Source organism: Balaenoptera musculus, chromosome 16 (genome assembly GCF_009873245.2).
Source record: "Balaenoptera musculus isolate JJ_BM4_2016_0621 chromosome 16, mBalMus1.pri.v3, whole genome shotgun sequence".
NCBI classification, from domain to species: Eukaryota; Metazoa; Chordata; class Mammalia; order Artiodactyla; family Balaenopteridae; genus Balaenoptera; species Balaenoptera musculus.
The window spans coordinates 47,168,643-47,185,005 of record NC_045800.1 but is presented as its reverse complement, the minus strand read 5'-3'; the positions used below and the strand labels follow the sequence as shown (position 1 = coordinate 47,185,005).

The 16,363-nt window shown below is 54.7% G+C and overlaps 2 protein-coding genes across 11 annotated transcripts in view; one reads left to right on the top strand and one right to left on the bottom strand.

Moving 5' to 3' along the window:
- MARCHF8 (membrane associated ring-CH-type finger 8) overlaps nt 1–4,579 on the top strand; it is a 111,041-nt gene extending 106,462 nt beyond the window's left edge. For 6 of the 9 annotated variants that reach the window (XM_036828678.1, XM_036828675.1, XM_036828671.1 and 3 more), the window contains 2 exons: nt 217–364; nt 780–4,579. In XM_036828678.1, coding sequence (XP_036684573.1) covers nt 217–364; nt 780–1,084 — 453 coding nt within the window. In that variant the 3' untranslated portion in view covers nt 1,085–4,579. The remainder of the gene's footprint in view (nt 1–216; nt 365–779) is intronic. The other 3 variants (XR_005016818.1, XM_036828674.1, XM_036828677.1) reach the window with 3 other exon arrangements.
- A 5,199-nt stretch (nt 4,580–9,778) lies between these two features.
- ALOX5 (arachidonate 5-lipoxygenase) overlaps nt 9,779–16,363 on the bottom strand; it is a 57,190-nt gene continuing 50,605 nt past the window's right edge. The window contains exons 8-14 of one of the 2 annotated variants that reach the window (XM_036828202.1): nt 15,783–15,986; nt 14,911–14,997; nt 13,047–13,225; nt 12,604–12,725; nt 12,132–12,232; nt 11,635–11,805; nt 9,779–10,474 (exon numbers count right to left, since the gene is read on the bottom strand). In XM_036828202.1, the coding sequence (XP_036684097.1) occupies nt 10,295–10,474; nt 11,635–11,805; nt 12,132–12,232; nt 12,604–12,725; nt 13,047–13,225; nt 14,911–14,997; nt 15,783–15,986 (1,044 nt within the window). In that variant the 3' untranslated portion in view covers nt 9,779–10,294. The remainder of the gene's footprint in view (nt 10,475–11,634; nt 11,806–12,131; nt 12,233–12,603; nt 12,726–13,046; nt 13,226–14,910; nt 14,998–15,782; nt 15,987–16,363) is intronic. The other variant, XM_036828203.1, reaches the window with a different exon arrangement.

Sequence of the window (16,363 nt, the reverse complement as noted above, 5' to 3'; positions counted from 1 at the left end):
AGAAAGTTGGATGTGGACAGAATACCAGTGCCTGGTACCTGGTTGATGCCACATGGTTTAAAGGGAGCAACTCTGGGTGTTTGGGGAAATTCATCTAGCTTGGGAAAGGGGGAGGGAGGAGGGAAGCCAGTCTTAACCATCAACAAAGCTCTCACCCCATCGTAGCGCTTTACGCCCATGAGCCTGAGTCTCACGCTCTGCGTGTTGTCTTTCCAGTGGGAGAAGCTGCAGATGACAGCCAGCGAGCGCAGGAAGATCATGTGCTCCGTGACGTTCCACATCATCGCCATCACCTGTGTGGTCTGGTCCTTGTACGTGCTCATCGACCGCACTGCTGAGGAGATCAAGCAGGGGCAGGCAACAGGTATGTGCTCAGAATGAAAGGTGCACCCAGGAGATCCTGGATGGCACAGTGGGTCTTAGGATTGGGATGTGATTCCAGGTTGATTTTCAAGTCAGACCTCAAATGTCTGGGCTTCTGGAAGGAGGCATCAATTATGAGGCACCACGCATCCTTTTTGGTTGTTTCTTTTGCTGTGGTGGTAGTTCTGAAAACCCAGTCAGGAGAGATCAAATCATGGAGAGAGAGAATCTCCACGAATGCCCCCTGGAAGAGCAGGATAAAAGGCAGTGGATATGCTCTTCCACTCCTCCTCCAGCGAAGCAAGATTCGATGAGTTAAGAATCCATGGTTATGGGAAGTTCAGAAATTGTGTTTTATTTACTTCACATCTTAAATAAGGTCGGCTGATAGGCTAACCGGGTTTTTTCCCTTCCAGGAATCCTAGAGTGGCCCTTTTGGACTAAATTGGTGGTTGTGGCCATCGGCTTTACTGGTGGACTTCTTTTTATGTACGTTCAGTGCAAAGTGTATGTACAATTATGGAAGAGACTCAAGGCTTATAACAGAGTAATCTATGTCCAAAACTGTCCAGAAACAAGCAAAAAGAATATTTTTGAAAAATCTGCACTAACAGAGCCCAACTTTGAAAATAAAGATGGACGTGGAATCTGTCATTCCGACACAAACTCTTCTTGTTGCACAGAACCTGAAGACACTGGAGCAGAGATCGTTCACATCTGATGATGTGGAGGGTGTGTAGTTCTCCTGGACATCTGCGAACAGCTGAAGGAAATTGTTTACTGCCAATTGTGTACATTTTCTTATGTCCTTTAATAGCATAGACTGGGCAGGTGACTATTTTTAATGGCTTCTCTTTTTCTAAACCCTCCTTAGTGACTCTCCTGGAAAACCCTCACGTCAGCTGTGCACGGCTGGGTTCTGCTTCCGCCAGCGTGTCTACAGGAAGGGAAGTTGGAAGAGCCCGTAACACCGTGATGGGGCGCTGGCTGGGTTCTGGCCTGTAGTCTTGAGCAGAATGAGAGAATAAGATGCCAAACCTGAGGTTAGAGCAGGAGCTGGTAGCGCCTGGGCCCTGATGCGCCTCTTCCAGTTGGCAGGTCCCCTCACCGACCCTCTGGAGTGGAGTGTTGGGAACATCTAGCCATGAGGAGAGGCTTCCCCCTCACCAAGCAGAGCGCGGGGAGGCCGCCACTGACAGTTCCTGAGCAGACGGGCCGTGGTGCTCTGTGCGTGGTGGTGAGTGATTCACTAAGCAAAGCAAAGCACTTTACAAAAAGAGAATCTGTATTTTGTAATATGTGTGTCCCATGGGATTGACATTTAAAAGGACGTCTCATTTAGAAACCTTCCCTTCATGACCCTGATTATCTCTTTCACATTATAATAGATCTAAAGCCCTTTTTGCCTTATATATGCTAAGAAACGTGACATCTACTCTGTGTCCATAAAAGGGACTTGTGACTCTAAAGCAGGACAAACAGGTCTGAGGCTTTTTCGTAACACCTTATGGGAATTAATGGATGCTAAATGGCAATTCGAGCGTAATTCCTGTGGTTTTGAGCCTGTTTTATGACAAGTCTTCATGTCATAGGGCTGCCCTGAATGTTTCTTTTTTTTTCGGTCAGCCTGGAAGAAGGGTTCATGAGATCTAAATGAAAAGAAGTGAGTAATTAGAACAAAACTGAATATTTAAAAACTATTCCTTTAAAGACAAACCTCTCCAGTTTGTGCTGGCTTCACACTGATGGAGTAGGCATTGCATCGCCCTGGTCTGGGGCGTGCACACTGCAGGTGCTCCTGGGTGCCTGCCACTCAGCCAGCCCCTGCTCCCGGCACATTCTGTGGATCACTGCCCAGGGCAGAGAGGCAGACGGGCTGGCTCTGGGGTGAGGGCCAGGAGTGAGCAGCAAACTGCCCTGGTCCACTGTGTCCCTGATCCCAGCCACTCCCCTGCCCATTTGTCGCCTTAACTGGACTGAACAGAGAGGATCCTTTAGGGGCCCCTGGCCCTGCTATCAGTCCATTCTGTCATCAGGGATTATCTCCTGTACCATTTTTCATAAAACAAAACCAAAATTACTACCATCAAATGGCCTTTGTCCTTTTAAAAAGGTCTGCTTAAAATTCTGTTTCTAAAGACCAGTTTCATCATGCCAGGCAAATAAGAGTCAACTCCAGGAATAGGCCAGGGGGGTCTGCGGTGTAAGTTAGGTATGCCCGGATACTTACTCTCCAGGAAGCTCTGCAGATGAGCATCTGGGGTGAGATGCCTGGGGGTCCTGCCCGCCATCCTCCGAGCCTTAGTTGCTTCATCCAGCTGTTAAGAGGAGGAAGCAAACAGAAGATGATTGCTTTCCACTTCAGAGTAGAAGCCCCATGGTTTGTTTTGAAAGCCAGGAGGAGGCTGAAGGACCCTTAAGCTCTGGAGGAGGGCTTTGCCCTGCCATGGCGTCTCTGGTCTGGCAGCTGCTGTCCAGTTGTAGCCCATCCCCGGAAATAGGTCAGCCGGCCCTCTCTGTCTCCCAGGGCACATCCAGCCCGTGCCTGTGCTCACTGTGCCCCAAAGTGCAATTACCTACACCCCTTCTCAGCCTGGGGACACCAAGCAGCTACAGACTGTCCACTCAGGAGAATCCCAGGTCAGCCCTGCCTGTGCCCCTTAGGAACTGCCTGGGCAAGGCCCCTTGACCCTCTAACGGCGGATGAGTGGTCAAGGGAAGACTGGGATAGATTTTTAAGTGGGAATCTTTCCCTTTCCCCCCGGTGGAACCCCTTATGCTGGACTTGAAAAGCACTGAGACTTTCTATAGAGAGGAGAGTCTGCTTAGGTGGCGCAGCCCCAGGGCAGCCCACCCAGTGTGCCTGGCACCCTCTATGGCGGAGGTGCCTTTATAACCATGACTGTTGTGTTGCTCCCATGCCCAACCAGACTCTCGCGGGAAGCTCTGTCACTTCTTCTTAGGAAGGGCCTAAACACCATCTCGTCACCTCCAGCCAAGTTCCTAAAAGCCTCTGCCTGTGGACAGTCAGCCCCATGTCCTTCTTTTCTCTCCTGGGGTGGCACACAGCTACCCGGTTGCCTTTCTCTTTCCTCGCAGGTTCTGTTGAGCACCTCTGCCCCCCTACTGAGTCCCAGGGCTAATCTCTTCCCCGAAGGGACTAACGGTGAGTGTGAAGCCCTGCCAAGGTTGGGCTGTGCTGCCACCTAGTGGGAGCTGTGGATCTGCCAGGCATTCCTTTAGTCTGTGTCAGGGGGCTTAATTATTCCCCATTTCCTCATCATTTTGCACCTGGCTTTAGTGAGAAGATGACACTTGGCTGAACTATATAGAAACATGGAATGAGCTTGCAGGTCTCAGGGCCAAGGGGGCTGATATTTGTAGGCCAGGCAAGGGGGAGAGGGAAGCAGCCTCAGGGGTGTCGCCAGCCAGCCATCTCTGATTTGGCCTCTGTTTCCCCTCAAATTATAGTTCAACTGAAGGGCTTTTGTGCTTGGGTTTATTTTAAGATTTTCCTGAAAATCGTGAAAGACCTCTTCCTACCACAGGCCCCTAATGTCACTTCCTTTTTTGCTTCCATCCACTCTTTTCAATCTTATGGGTCCAGTTTCAAAACCTGCGGGTGTGCCCTACCTGGCTACAGACATACAGACCCCAGGCAGTTGGGCCCGTTCAAGAGCCTCAGCTAAGGCCTGCATGGGTTCGAGCTGCCTGTGCTGCCTGGTGGTTGGCTGCAGAGCTGGAGGAGGACTGGGCACAGCAGGGTGTAAAGATCCACGACAGTGTGGATTTGGCCTAATGCAAATACGCATTTGAGATACTTCCCCTCTTGGATCTGATTTGAAATATGCAGCTTCCATCTCTAGTCCAAGGAAAGACTGAAGCATAGGGAAGTAAAAGCATTTGTCTTTGTTTTGGAAGTAATTGTGCAACTCATCACCTATTTAGATGCAGTGTTTGTAGGAGGTTGATTGTTAATAAAGACCAAATTTACACTGGCATGTGTGGTGTAGTTTCTAAAAGGCACTTCACATTTGAACTTTTTCTTAACTTAGAGAATTTCGAGTTATCTAAATGTCTAGTTTTGTATCCCTTTGTGTATGTTCACTGTTCTTCAGTATTACTGCTTGAATAATTCTCTGTATTGGGGGGGGTGGTGGTTGTACTATACACGGGAGTATCTAATTGCAGCAATAAAGCTTTTCTTTAAAAAGGAGTTTTGCCATGAAAGTGTTTTCCTGCAAGGAGGCTGGGAACATTGGCAAGCACTCCAGTGGTCTGGTCCCCTTTCCGGGTTCTTCTGGCTTGCACCTCAGGAAAGTAAATCAGGCAGACTCGCGTGCAGATTTGGTCTGTCCCTGTAAGGGAGGAGGGATCCCTCAGTAACTGGCAGTGGGAAGGAGTGGGTTCTGGAGGATGTGTGGGCATGGGAGTGAAAGCTGAAGTCGTTCTCACAGGTGTGCTTGTCTCAGACATCCAGGCTCAAACAACTTGGACTCACCACACTCAAGTTCTCTCAACTTGAGAGAAGCCAGACTCAAGTTCAGGGCGTGTATGGCAGCACGACCATTGGAACGGTACATTGCTTAACTAGCCTTATCTGCTGAAACATATACTGAAGCACAGCCCAGCTGAGTGAGGGAACGGGGCAGGGCCGACAGGGCTGCTGGCGATAGCTTAGCCTGACTGCATCTCCTGGCTCCTGGCGGGGCTTCCCTGAGTAATGACGGTGCTGTCGATCCTCCAGTCTCGGGACTGCAAACCACTCCCAGGTCTGGGAGTGCCGAGGGCGGGCACCTGGCTTCACCTTTGTACACCAGGTGAAAGGAGGGAGGCCAAGGTCGCCCCAGCATACTGTCTTTGGTGAGCTGGGAGAGTCCGTCCACGAGTGCAGGGAGACTGGGGAGCTAATAAGCAGGAGGGTGCTTTGCCACGTGTCCTTGCCTGACTTCGGAGAAGAGGTCCCCAGAACTGAGTGGAGCTGTTGAGGCTCCGAGAGGAAGAGGTGGCCGCAGAGCAGCTGAATCTGCTCAGGTGTGGGCTTGTGGGAGGGACGGGGGCCAGCGTGTGCCCCAGCCCTCCCCCCAGAGCTCACTTGAGCTCAAGCGTCAGTTGGAGGGAGTGGTGAGGAGCATGGAGCTGAAAGAGGAACCTTTTGTAAGAATGCGAGGTGGGGACTGCCCCGTGAGGAGCCTCTAGCTTTGGGGACCCGATGAATTTGCGTTTGGCTGAAGGGACGCCCAATAAGGTCTTGTTGCCGGCAGGCTTGACACAGTGCCACCCCCAGGCCTCTCTGCCCTTTGACACCAGCCACAAAATGATGGGTTGGGGCCGCTGATGGCACACCGCTAGGGGCAGTTTGAATCCTCTAGGTCGGGGGGTGGCCCACCACTGCTCGCAGACCAGCCTCCTGTTTCGTAAATGCACTTGTAGATGTACAGCCTTGCCCCTTCATTGACGCTGTATTCAGCTTATTTCCTGCTACAATGGCAGATCGTATGGCCTGCAAAGCCACAATATTTACATGCCCCTTTACAGAAAAAGTTTGCCAACCCTTGGCCCGTGTGATCAGCGCCCCCTAGAGTTGTTGCTGCACAGCCCATGTGGTGTGAGAGGCGTAGATGACCCTCTCTAGGGCCTGTCTTTTCTCCCAGCCTCAAAAGTGCAACAGTGACCAAGAGTCCTGCTGCACGTCTGTGTTGCCGGGTCAGGAAAGAGCTGAGAAGGGTAATTCAGGGGGGAAAGAGGGAGAGGGATGAGCCGGCTGTCCTGAGCCGAGAGTTCCTCTGGGCTGGCAGGCCCAGCCCCTCGGCCGTCAGAGGAGCCACGTCGGCCCTGCCTCGCCAGGCTGCCTCCCTCGGAGCTGAAGTGAGGGGAGCGGAGTCCAGGCTCTGCGGGCACGATCTCAGCGTCCCCTCCGCATTAGGTGGGCGTCTGCAGGTCCAGGGAGCCAAGCTGGGCTCCACTTTGGTCCCCTTGTCCAGCTTCCACCCTTTCACTGGAGACACACAGCGCCAGGCACGCAGCAGAGGGGAGCTGGCCCGGCTGTGCTTCCCGGCACCGCCGTGGCACAGTCTGCAGGGGGACCAGGGGGGATGGGAAAAGGCAACGCAGGTTGTTGCGAGAAAGAGTAGTCTGTTATCCTTATTCTCCTGCTTTTCTGTTGTTAAAATGCTCTGTTATGAAGCAGTGATGAGAGTAGCTGGTAGCACTTGGCGGGGGTGCTTTTTGTGGATTGGTTGGTTCATACCAACAAAAACTTGGTAACACAAATGTCCCTCCAGATGTTTCTTGCAGAACTTTTCTGTCCCATAAAATCCAGTCACCTGGGAACCCTGGTCCTGGGGCTCTTTCCTCAGCCATAGGAGGTGTGTGGTTCCCTGAGGATTGTATAAGTGCCCATGTCACACTCCTGGGGGGACGCCCATAGCTTTTTTTTTTTTTTTTTTTTAAGAAATTCACGTTCTTTTATTTATTTATTTATTTATTTATTTATTTATTTATTTATTTATTTATGACTGTGTTGGGTCTTAGTTTCTGTGTGAGGGCTTTCTCTAGTTGTGGCAAGTGGGGACCACTCTTCATCGCGGTGCGCGGGCCTCTCACCATCGCGGCCTCTCTTGTTGCGGAGCACAGGCTCCAGACGCGCAGGCTCAGTAATTGTGGCTCACGGGCCCAGTTGCTCCCTGGCATGTGGGATCTTCCCAGACCAGGGCTCGAACCCGTGTCCCCTGCATTGGCAGGCAGATTCTCAACCACTGCGCCACCAGGGAAGCCCCGCCCATAGCTTTTATCCGATTTTCAAAGTGGTCTGTGCTTCCCCTCCACAGGAACGTCCCTCACCCAACACTAAGAACAGGTGCTCCAGTCTGACCCCCATGTATAGCGGGGAAACTGAGGCCCAGGGAGGGCATTGCTCTGAGTCACGGAGACCTCTCTGACTCAGGGCTCTCCTCCCACCCCACCCTCCAGATCTCAGCCAGTTTCTGGGGTGTCTGGGAAGAAATGCAGCCAATTTCCAATTCCCCCACCCCATGTGATTCCACCCTGTGGAGGCCCAGGCCCAAGAGACAGAGTTGGGCTCTCTGGGCTCATCCCACCATTTATGGTGGAGGAAGCGAGGGAGGACGTGGAGCTCCTGGGAGCAGGGCTGCCGACTGGGTTGAATTAGCAGCTACCTGACCGGCTTCTGTCTGTTGGAGTCCTGCCCCCCAGAGGCCTGCTGGCAAAGGCTTCACTGCTTCAGAAGCACTTGTAAATTCTTAAAATGTTGGAGATGAAAGGTACTCTGGTGCGAGATCACCCAGAGGCATCACAGCAGACCACTAGCTTGGCCTGGAAGGCCCAGCTCCCCTCCAGCTGGCGGCCTCTCAAGGGTTCCTGATCTTTGCTGAGCTTCAGTTTCCTCATCTGTGGACTGGGGCTGACACTCCCCGCCAAACCCCTTCAAGGGGAGCTTTAGAGGTCAAGGCAGTGCTGATGAGTCCCCACATTTCTCTTTTTAAAGGGTCCACCCAGGAATGTAAATTGGTGCAGCCAATATGGAAAACAGTGTGGAATTTCCTCAAAAAACTAAAAACAGAGTTGCCATATGATCCAGCAATCCCACTCCTGGGCATATACCCAGACAAAACTCTAATGTGGGGCTTCCCTGGTGGTGCAGTGGATAAGAATCCACCTGCCAATGCAGGGGACACAGGTTTGAGCCCTGGTCCAGGAAGATCCCACATGCCGCAGAGCAACTAAGCCTGTGTGCCACAACTACTGAGCCTGCGCTCTAGAGCCCGCGAGCCACAACTGCTGAAGCCCGCGTGCCTAGAGCCTGTGCTCTGCAACAAAAGAAGCCACCGCAATGAGACGCCTGCGAACTGCAACGAAGAATAGCCCCCGCTCGCCACAACTAGAGAAAGCCCGTGTGCAGCAACAAAGACCCAATGCAGCCAAAAATAAATTTTAAAAAAACAACAAAAAAAAACCTCTAATGTGAAAAGATACATACATGCAACCCTATGTTCACAGCATAGATGTGTGTGTGTATATGTGTATATATATGTACATACATACATATATATATATAATGCAATATTACTCAGCCATAAAAAATAATGAAATCTTGCCATTTGCAGCAACATGGGTAGACTTAGAGATTATCACACTAAGCGAAGTAAGTCAGAAAGAGAAAGACAAATACCATATGATATCACTTATATGTGGAATCTAAAAAATGACACAAACTTATCTATGAAACAGAAACAGACTCAGAGACGTAGAGAATGGACTTGTGGTTGCCAAGGGTGGGGGGCAGGGGAGGGATGGATTGCGAGTTTGGGATTAGCAGATGCCAACCATTATATATGGAATGGATAAACAGCGAGGTCCTACTGTATAGCACAGGGAGCTACACTCAATATCCTGTAATAAACCATAATGGAAAAGAATATGAAAAAGAATTTTTATATATATATATATATATATGTATAATGGAATCATTTTGCTGTACAACAGACATTCACAGAACATTGTAAATCAACTCTACTTCAATAAACTGAAAAAAAAAAAGTCCACCCAATGCTCCTTCCCCCAGGCTGTACCAGTGCACGTGGAGGTAAGAGGGTACTTCAGGCCCAGGGACCCTAAGGACACGCTCACTGCTCCTCACTACTTGGGGTGTCAGGCTGGTGGGGGGAGGATGACCCCTGGGCTAAAATAGAGCCGACCAGATGGCCAGGGGTGGCTGGCCTAGCACATCAGGTATACACTTTCCTGAAACCCTGTGGATCCCACTGACCCAATTCTGAAGCCAAGGGCTGGGGGCTGGGGCTGGGTATGTGTGTAGGAGGAGACAGTGGATTGTCATCCCCAAGCTCAGGGCTGGCTCTGCTTCTTGGGCCTGAGGAAAGAAAATGCATTTTTTAAAAAGTCATGTTGCTTCCTCTGCCATAGGAGAAAACAGCCCCCAGCTCTCAAGACGATGCCTGGAGTCTGTAGGTTAGGTGCCTAGCCGGGAGGAGAATACGGGAGCAGCAGGGTGGTGACTTATGCCAGCCCTAGGCCACCATTAGGGCACAGAAATAAATACGGCGGGTTCCCTATCCTCCAGGGGCTCTAGTTCCAAGGGCAAGACCACATGGGAGGATAGAAGAGGTTTGAACAAAGCCCTGGGGGAGAGACGAGCTCTGTCTGGGCAACTAGGGTGTCTCCCCAGAGGGGATGAGATCTGGGATGTGTTCTGAAGGAAGAGTAGGAGTTTCTGGGCAAAGAAGAGAGAAAAGCACCTTTTCTCCAGACTGAGGGTTGGGGGGAGGCTTTTGCCTAGATGGGATCACAATGATTACGGCTTTTTTGGGTGGGGGAGGGGATTGAGCTCTTTGGGGTGATTGGAAAGTAGCATGTAGAAGGAGACCTGTTTTAAATGAACTCCTTTATTTTTATGAAAACCAATTCTTAATGCATTCAACAAGAATTTATTTGGGCACCTACTGTATGCAAGAAATTGAACTAAGCATAAACAGAACAGAAAATAATCATCCCGTGTCCCCAACAAGAGCAAACATTCATCAGTTATGCTGCTCTGTAGGGCTTTCCTGCTGCAGAAGCGCTGAGCTGGGTGGTGGGCAGGAAGCTACACAGTCCTGCTCTGTATAGGAAAGGTCCCTGCAGTGTTTACACACTTTGATCAAAGTATGGGATTCACTAGAGACTGAGGAACAAACAGGAAAATGCACCGAAGCTTAGCTATGTCATGGTCTAACCTGGGGAGCCTTTGGTTTGAAGCCAGGAGCCTGGGGCCTGCGGGCAAATTCCCAGGAATCCAAAGGCCCGCCCTGCAGCCGCCCTGGGAGCCTGCCCTCCTGGGCAGGCTGGAGTCTGGGTGCCGAACCCAGCCTTGAGCAGCTGGCCGTCCCAGAGTGACACGGGCTCAGGCAGCCACTCAGATGGCCACGCTGTTGGGAATCCGGTCTGGGGACAAGTAGTAATACGGCAGCTTCTTGTTTTTATTGCGCTCGGCGATCACGCTGACAATGGTGTCAAGGTTCTTACGGAATAGGGCCATGGCCTCCTTTACAGGCGTCTCGATAAAATGCTCCTCCGGGTACATGCCCAGGAACAGCTGAGGACCCAGACACGACAGAGACATGTTAATCTGCGATGAGGTGATGTAAACTGACAGGCCTTGTCCCACCCCCAGAGACCAAGCTTTGGGAGGCAAGGCGTGTGCTCACCCCCCCCATCTCCACCTCCTGCCACCTGCTGAGAGCGCCCTGAGAATGCTCCTGGGCTGGGACCTTACAGGTCAGTGCCCTGCCGCAGGGTGGCTACAAGGACGTGTAAAGGTGCAGGCGGACGTGGAGGCGGGGGTTAGTCCTGGCTGTGGTGGGCATGTGGCCTGGTCCCAAGCAGCACTCCCACCTTCCCGCCTGAACTCGGGGCAGCAGGGCCACAGGGGCCAGCGCAGGCCTTCTCTCCAGCCCAGGACGGCCACAGCCAGGCTCTGTTGGGGGTGGTAGGCCCATTTGCACACCCACACAGATGTCTGCAAATTAAAACTAGGCGTATCTTTTAGAAACAAACTATGGGATTGTTAAAATTGGAAAGTTTCATACCCAGGGCTGGTAAAGGTGGGAGAAATGTCCCGTGCTATTGATGGGGTTTTAGATTTAGTTTGTGGAGGGCAATTCAGTCTTAACATTCTTTGACCAAGAAACTCCTCTACAAGGAACGTACTGGTTCTACGGACACACGTGCCAAGACCCATACATGCAGATGTTGGCGAGGGACCACGACATTAGCAAAGGTCCCAAAGCAACTCAGATGCCAACGAATACCTGCGGGTCTGGGGCTGGTTCAACTGGGCCGTCATTCTGAGCAGCCATGAGCCGATACCGTGGGGCTGCGTCTACCGAGAGCCGGCTTTGGGATTAGCTTCAGTAAGTTGTACATGCGTGGGAATGCCTCAGAAGATACCCAGGAAACTCTCAGCCCCACCGCTGGGGTGCCGGGGAGAAACCCACATGATAGAGCTTTGTCAGTGGTGGGGGTGGGGGGTGCCCTTGTGGGGAGTGTCCCAGTGTCCCCCTGCTCTCCTGCCCCGCCCACCCTGAGCTCCAGCCAGGCTTGGGCCTCAGGGCTTCGTGGGCCCCTCCAGCCTTGCAAGTCAGGATTCCTGGCCAGCAGGGGTCCAGCCTGAGCCCTAAATCACAAAACCCTGGGGTTGAGGAGTGGGTTAAACCTTCTGACTCCCGGAAGGGACGAGAAGGCCTCCGGTCTCACCTCATTGTCCTGGAACTGGCTCAGCGCCCACACTGCGCCCAGATGCCAGCAGGAGCGGCCACGGTCGGGCAGCATGTCCACGATCTGCTCGATGGTGACCACACCCTTGACCGTCGGCGGCGGGGCTCGCATGGTGGGGGGGGCATTGGGGATCCAGGAGCACCAGTCGTACTGCAGGGACGGCCACCGACTCGCGTGGGCACCTCTGCGGCGCCGCCTCCACCCACCTTCGTCTCCTGCACCGCCTCCCGAGCCCCCTCCTCCCGCTCCAGCAAGGCCAGGGCAGGCCCCTCCCTCGGGCTGGCGTCCAGTGCTTAGCACGGAACCAAACCGCACCAGGAACACCGGATTCCTGGCCCTGGGGCTGCCCGGGGCTTCGTCCACCCCCGTCTGTCTGGAAGACGAGGAAGTGGGGCGGTCCACCCAGTGGCCCTCAGAAGCAGTCAAGGTGGTCTTGGCCACCTCCCGCCCAGATGGCTCACCCTGCCCTTGCCCACCTGGCCGAAGTTCACTGCCGCGTGCTGGGCTGAGGCCGTGAAGATCACCACAGTCAGGTACTCGGACAGCTTCTCCTTGGTCTTGATGGACTTGGGGAAGCCTAAGGCAGAGCCATGGGCTGGCTGAGACCCCATCCCTGGGGAGGGACCCCCGACTGGCAGACACACGCCTCCACCCATACTGCTTCCTGGGTTCCCACACACCAGTGCTGGAGGGCCCGGGCGTGGGCAAGACTCACTGGGAGGGGACAGCCGCTTGGCCCAGTGTTCCTGTTGTTTCTGACCTGGGCTCTCAGGAGACACAGAAAGGCCCTGAGATGTCCCCCTGAGGCATACTGGTGGATAGGGGTCCCCTAGGGGCTCTGGCCCCAGTGCCAGGTGCTAAGGTGGAGGCCACAGGCCAGCATTGCCCAAAGAAAGTCGGGGAAGAGCAGAAGAGAGGGCTGGGGGCGGCGCAGGGGCGTGTCCCTACCTGAGGCCTTCTTGCCCCGCATGCCGTACACGTAAACGTCCCTCACGAAGTCCTGCAGCTCCTGGTCCTCCTCCACCACCTGGTCGCTCCCGTAGTAGATGTCCACCACCTCGGCTGTGAACCTGGCCCGGGAGGAGAGGCCCAGCTGGGAGTGGGTGATCCGCCAGGGTCTGCAGAGCTGTATCCCTGGGCCCCCAGGCAGAGCCCCCATCGGTGACGCTGTCACTCTTTAACGTCCAGACTCACGTCACATGCTCCTCCACCCCCGCCCCGCCCCGGCATACCCTCGTGCCCCCATCCCTGCCCTGACGATGGAGCCAGGCCCTGGCCCACTTTGCCAGCTGCCCAGCCCCCTGGCTGGGTCCCTCAGTGCCCACGCCCGCTCCTCCTGTAGGCCCTCCGCTCCTGCTGCCCAGAGCAGGCCCCACAGCCACAGCACTCACGCCCTGATGGCCTCCCACACCAGGAGCCCGTCGTCCCGGTAGAAGTAGTAGGGAATGTCTTCCGTGTTGTCCATGCCCCGGGCCTTGATGGCCTCAGGGAAGCACAGGGAGCTGTAGGTCAGGTCCTGCATGGACTTCTGCACCAACTGCACGTGCCCACCGCCCCCTGTGGCGTTGGCCTTGAGCAGGAGGGGAGAGAGCGCCGTGAGCCGAGGCTGGGTCCCCCTCTCCAGCCTTCCAGCCCCAAAGCTCAGCATGAGAAACCGTGAAAGGGCAGGGGGATGACCAGGCCTGCTGAGGGCTGACCTAGGTCCCATGAGGTGGGTGGGAGGGACGTCTGACTCGGAGAATGCCAAGGGCAGCCCAGTGAGAGGTTACGGGGAGGAGCCTCTGCCTGATCAAGATGTGAGGGGCTGAAGTGCAGAGACTGGGGGCAGCTACAGGAGGGAGGGGCGAGCTCCCATCCCGAGCAGGGCAGCGGGGATAGCTGGCAGGGTGGAGCCCGGGCTGGAGCAGCCCTCGGGCCAGGCCTGCCCTCGTTCTGAGCACGGGCTGCTCAGAGCCCGAGCACTGCTCTCAGGGACCTGATCTTTGGGCACAACAGGGGGGCAGATACCAGCCCCCAGGACCCTCACAACTCTGTTGAGAGCATCTTGTGTGCCAAGGTGAGGGCTGGATAGACGCCCCGGCTGCTGAGATGCAGGCACACACACACGGTGGCTGAGTGCTCAGGGCACAGAATCTTCAAAGGAGGGCTTGGGTGCTGGGGGCCAGACACTGGTCCACTGTAGGCGTTTGACCCAAGCAGGACCAATAGCGTTGCTCCCCCGTACTTTCTATTTGGATGGAAGATGATGTCACTGTGTGGGAACATGAGCTTGGAGCTCACGGTGATGAGGTGCTGTTCCCTCTCCCACAGGGGGAGGGCTGTCTGCAGACCCCGTCTGAGAGAGTGAGGCCCACACAGTTTAAAGAGTGGAAGAGTTCCAGCCAGTGGCTTGTACCCTGGGGACATTATTCGAGTCCCTGGTCCCTGCGTATGAGGCATGCTGGTGGGCAGGGGTTGCTTGGGGGCTCTGGGCCCAGCACCTGGTGCTGAGGTGGAGGCCACAGGCCAGTGTTGCCCAGCAAAACACGGAGCTAGGAGCTGTGGCTCCCGAACCCGAATATGTCCAGGTGTGTGAGATGATACAGTTCCTTTACAGCTGCAGCTGGTCTGAGATGGGTTTTGTCATTTTCCACCCAAATGGTGATTCATCCCTAGTGATCGTCTGGCCCGCTCACTAATGGGAGATGAGAAAGGAGGAAAGTTGGAGGTAGGGCTGCCGGGAGGGTCCAGGCTCGGTAAGCCTCCTGGGGGGTCAAAACAGGGGTGGGGTGCTGCCTGAGAGGATGTGATGGGCGGGGGGGACCTGAGCCCCCGCTGACGGGGCGAGTAGGCTGGGAGCGCCGACGGCCTGCAAGGGCAGAGTGTGGGAGGCTGTGCTCAGGATGATGGGCGGCAGAGTGGGAGGGGAGATGCAGGTCCCCAGTGTGTAAGAGGTGGGGAGCAGGTGCCGGGAGGCAGGAGGATGGAGAGGGGAGGGAGGAGGTGACGGGGAGACCGCGGTGAGGAGGAAGAGCGGGTGGTGCTTGGAAGTGGCTGGGTGGGAGGGGTGGACGTGGGCCAGGGAACCCGGGAGGCTTCACTCGGAGCGCCTCCAGCCTCCCACCCTCCCCAGGCCTCCACCCCGGTGCCTAGGGGGCTGGTCTCCCGAGAGGAAATCTGGACCTCAGGTTGGAGTGGAGGCCGCCGAGGCTCTGAGAAGTAGGTGCCTGCCGGGCCGGGCTCTTCCGGGCACCGAGGCAGGCGGGAGGCACCCACCTTGTCAAAGAGGCCGTACTCGCAGATGAGCTGCTCCCGGGCCTTGGTGTTGATGGCGATGGTGAACCGCACGTGTGCCACCAGGAGCTGGGTGGAGGGGCAGGAGGAGACCTCAGAGAAGGCTGGTTGGGGGCTCCTGACCAGGTCTGTGCCTCCTCGGGGGTCCTCAGGGACCCTCAGCTCCCCCACCCTGGTCCACCGTGGAGGGGCGATGCTACAGGCCTCAGGGAGGGAGTGAAGCTGACATGCTGACCTTCACTGCGGAGCAGCTGCCAGCGGCCTGGGGGATGGGTGCCGCTCTAATGCGCTAATGCATAATGGTCGTGATAAAAACGATACCAGTCAACGCTTACACAGAGCAAAGCTGTGTGCTAGGCACTGTTTGAAGCTCTTCGAATCTGTCAACTATTTTAACCCTGACAGTAATCCTAGGAGGCAGGCATACTATCTGAACTGTTCTACAGATTGGGAAACGGAGGCACATAGAGGTAACCTGAGCCTGCAGTCACCCCAGCAGTCAGTGCCGGTAGGATATGGGAACAGAGAAGGGCAGTGACAGTGGGGGCTGCCACCTGGGATCAGACAGGGTCACACTGAACTCATATGCCTCTTCAAAATCTGCCCGCCCCACCCAAGGTGAGCCCAAGCTGGAGTCAGGCCCCGGCCCTGTGTCCTCAGGAACCAGCAGGCTCAGAGCTGCTTCCTCCCTTGGGGGTACTTACCCACATCCCCAGCATCTCTCCAGGGGTCTCTTATGGCCACTCCCAGCCACAGTCCTGGGGGATGTCAGTACCCCTCCTCCCTCCCTTCTGTCCCCCACCCCCCATATCTGCATACCCTCTCCCACCAGGTAAGGCAGCAGCTTGCTGTACCTTGAAAATGGGGTGCACAGCAGGCAGCTGGCGGTACATTGCGATGCCAAAAACCTCAGACACTAGATGTGTGCGCAGAAGGTGGGTGATGGTCTGGTGGATGTGGAAGTCACTGGAACGCACCCAGATTTTGGCCAGAAGCCAGTCATACTTTGCATCCGAAGGGAGAAAAATGGGGTTCTCATCTCCTGGGACCTGGTTGAGCTGATACATTGGAGAAAGAGAACGCACTGCAGTATTTCGCTCCAGACTGTAGCTACAGAAGAGCCTAGCCTCTCAGGAAATTCCAGGAGAATCCAAATTTCTTAAACAGTGACTTTTGAATCATGAGAGGATTGTGGAGGAGAGCAGAGGCCTAGAGTTCGTATTTCCCATCCCAGCTGCATCACTTACTACCTGTGGGACCCTGGGCAATTCAGCCTTTCTGAGCTCTGGCTTCACCATCAGTAACAAGGGCACAGTGTTTACTCACCTCACAGTTATTAGGCGAAGTGAATGAAAGAGCATGAAGGCATCAGCAAGGAGCGAGCACTGTCATGTGTGAAGGCTGTGGTCTTCCACCCATTCCCCATCTCCGCTCC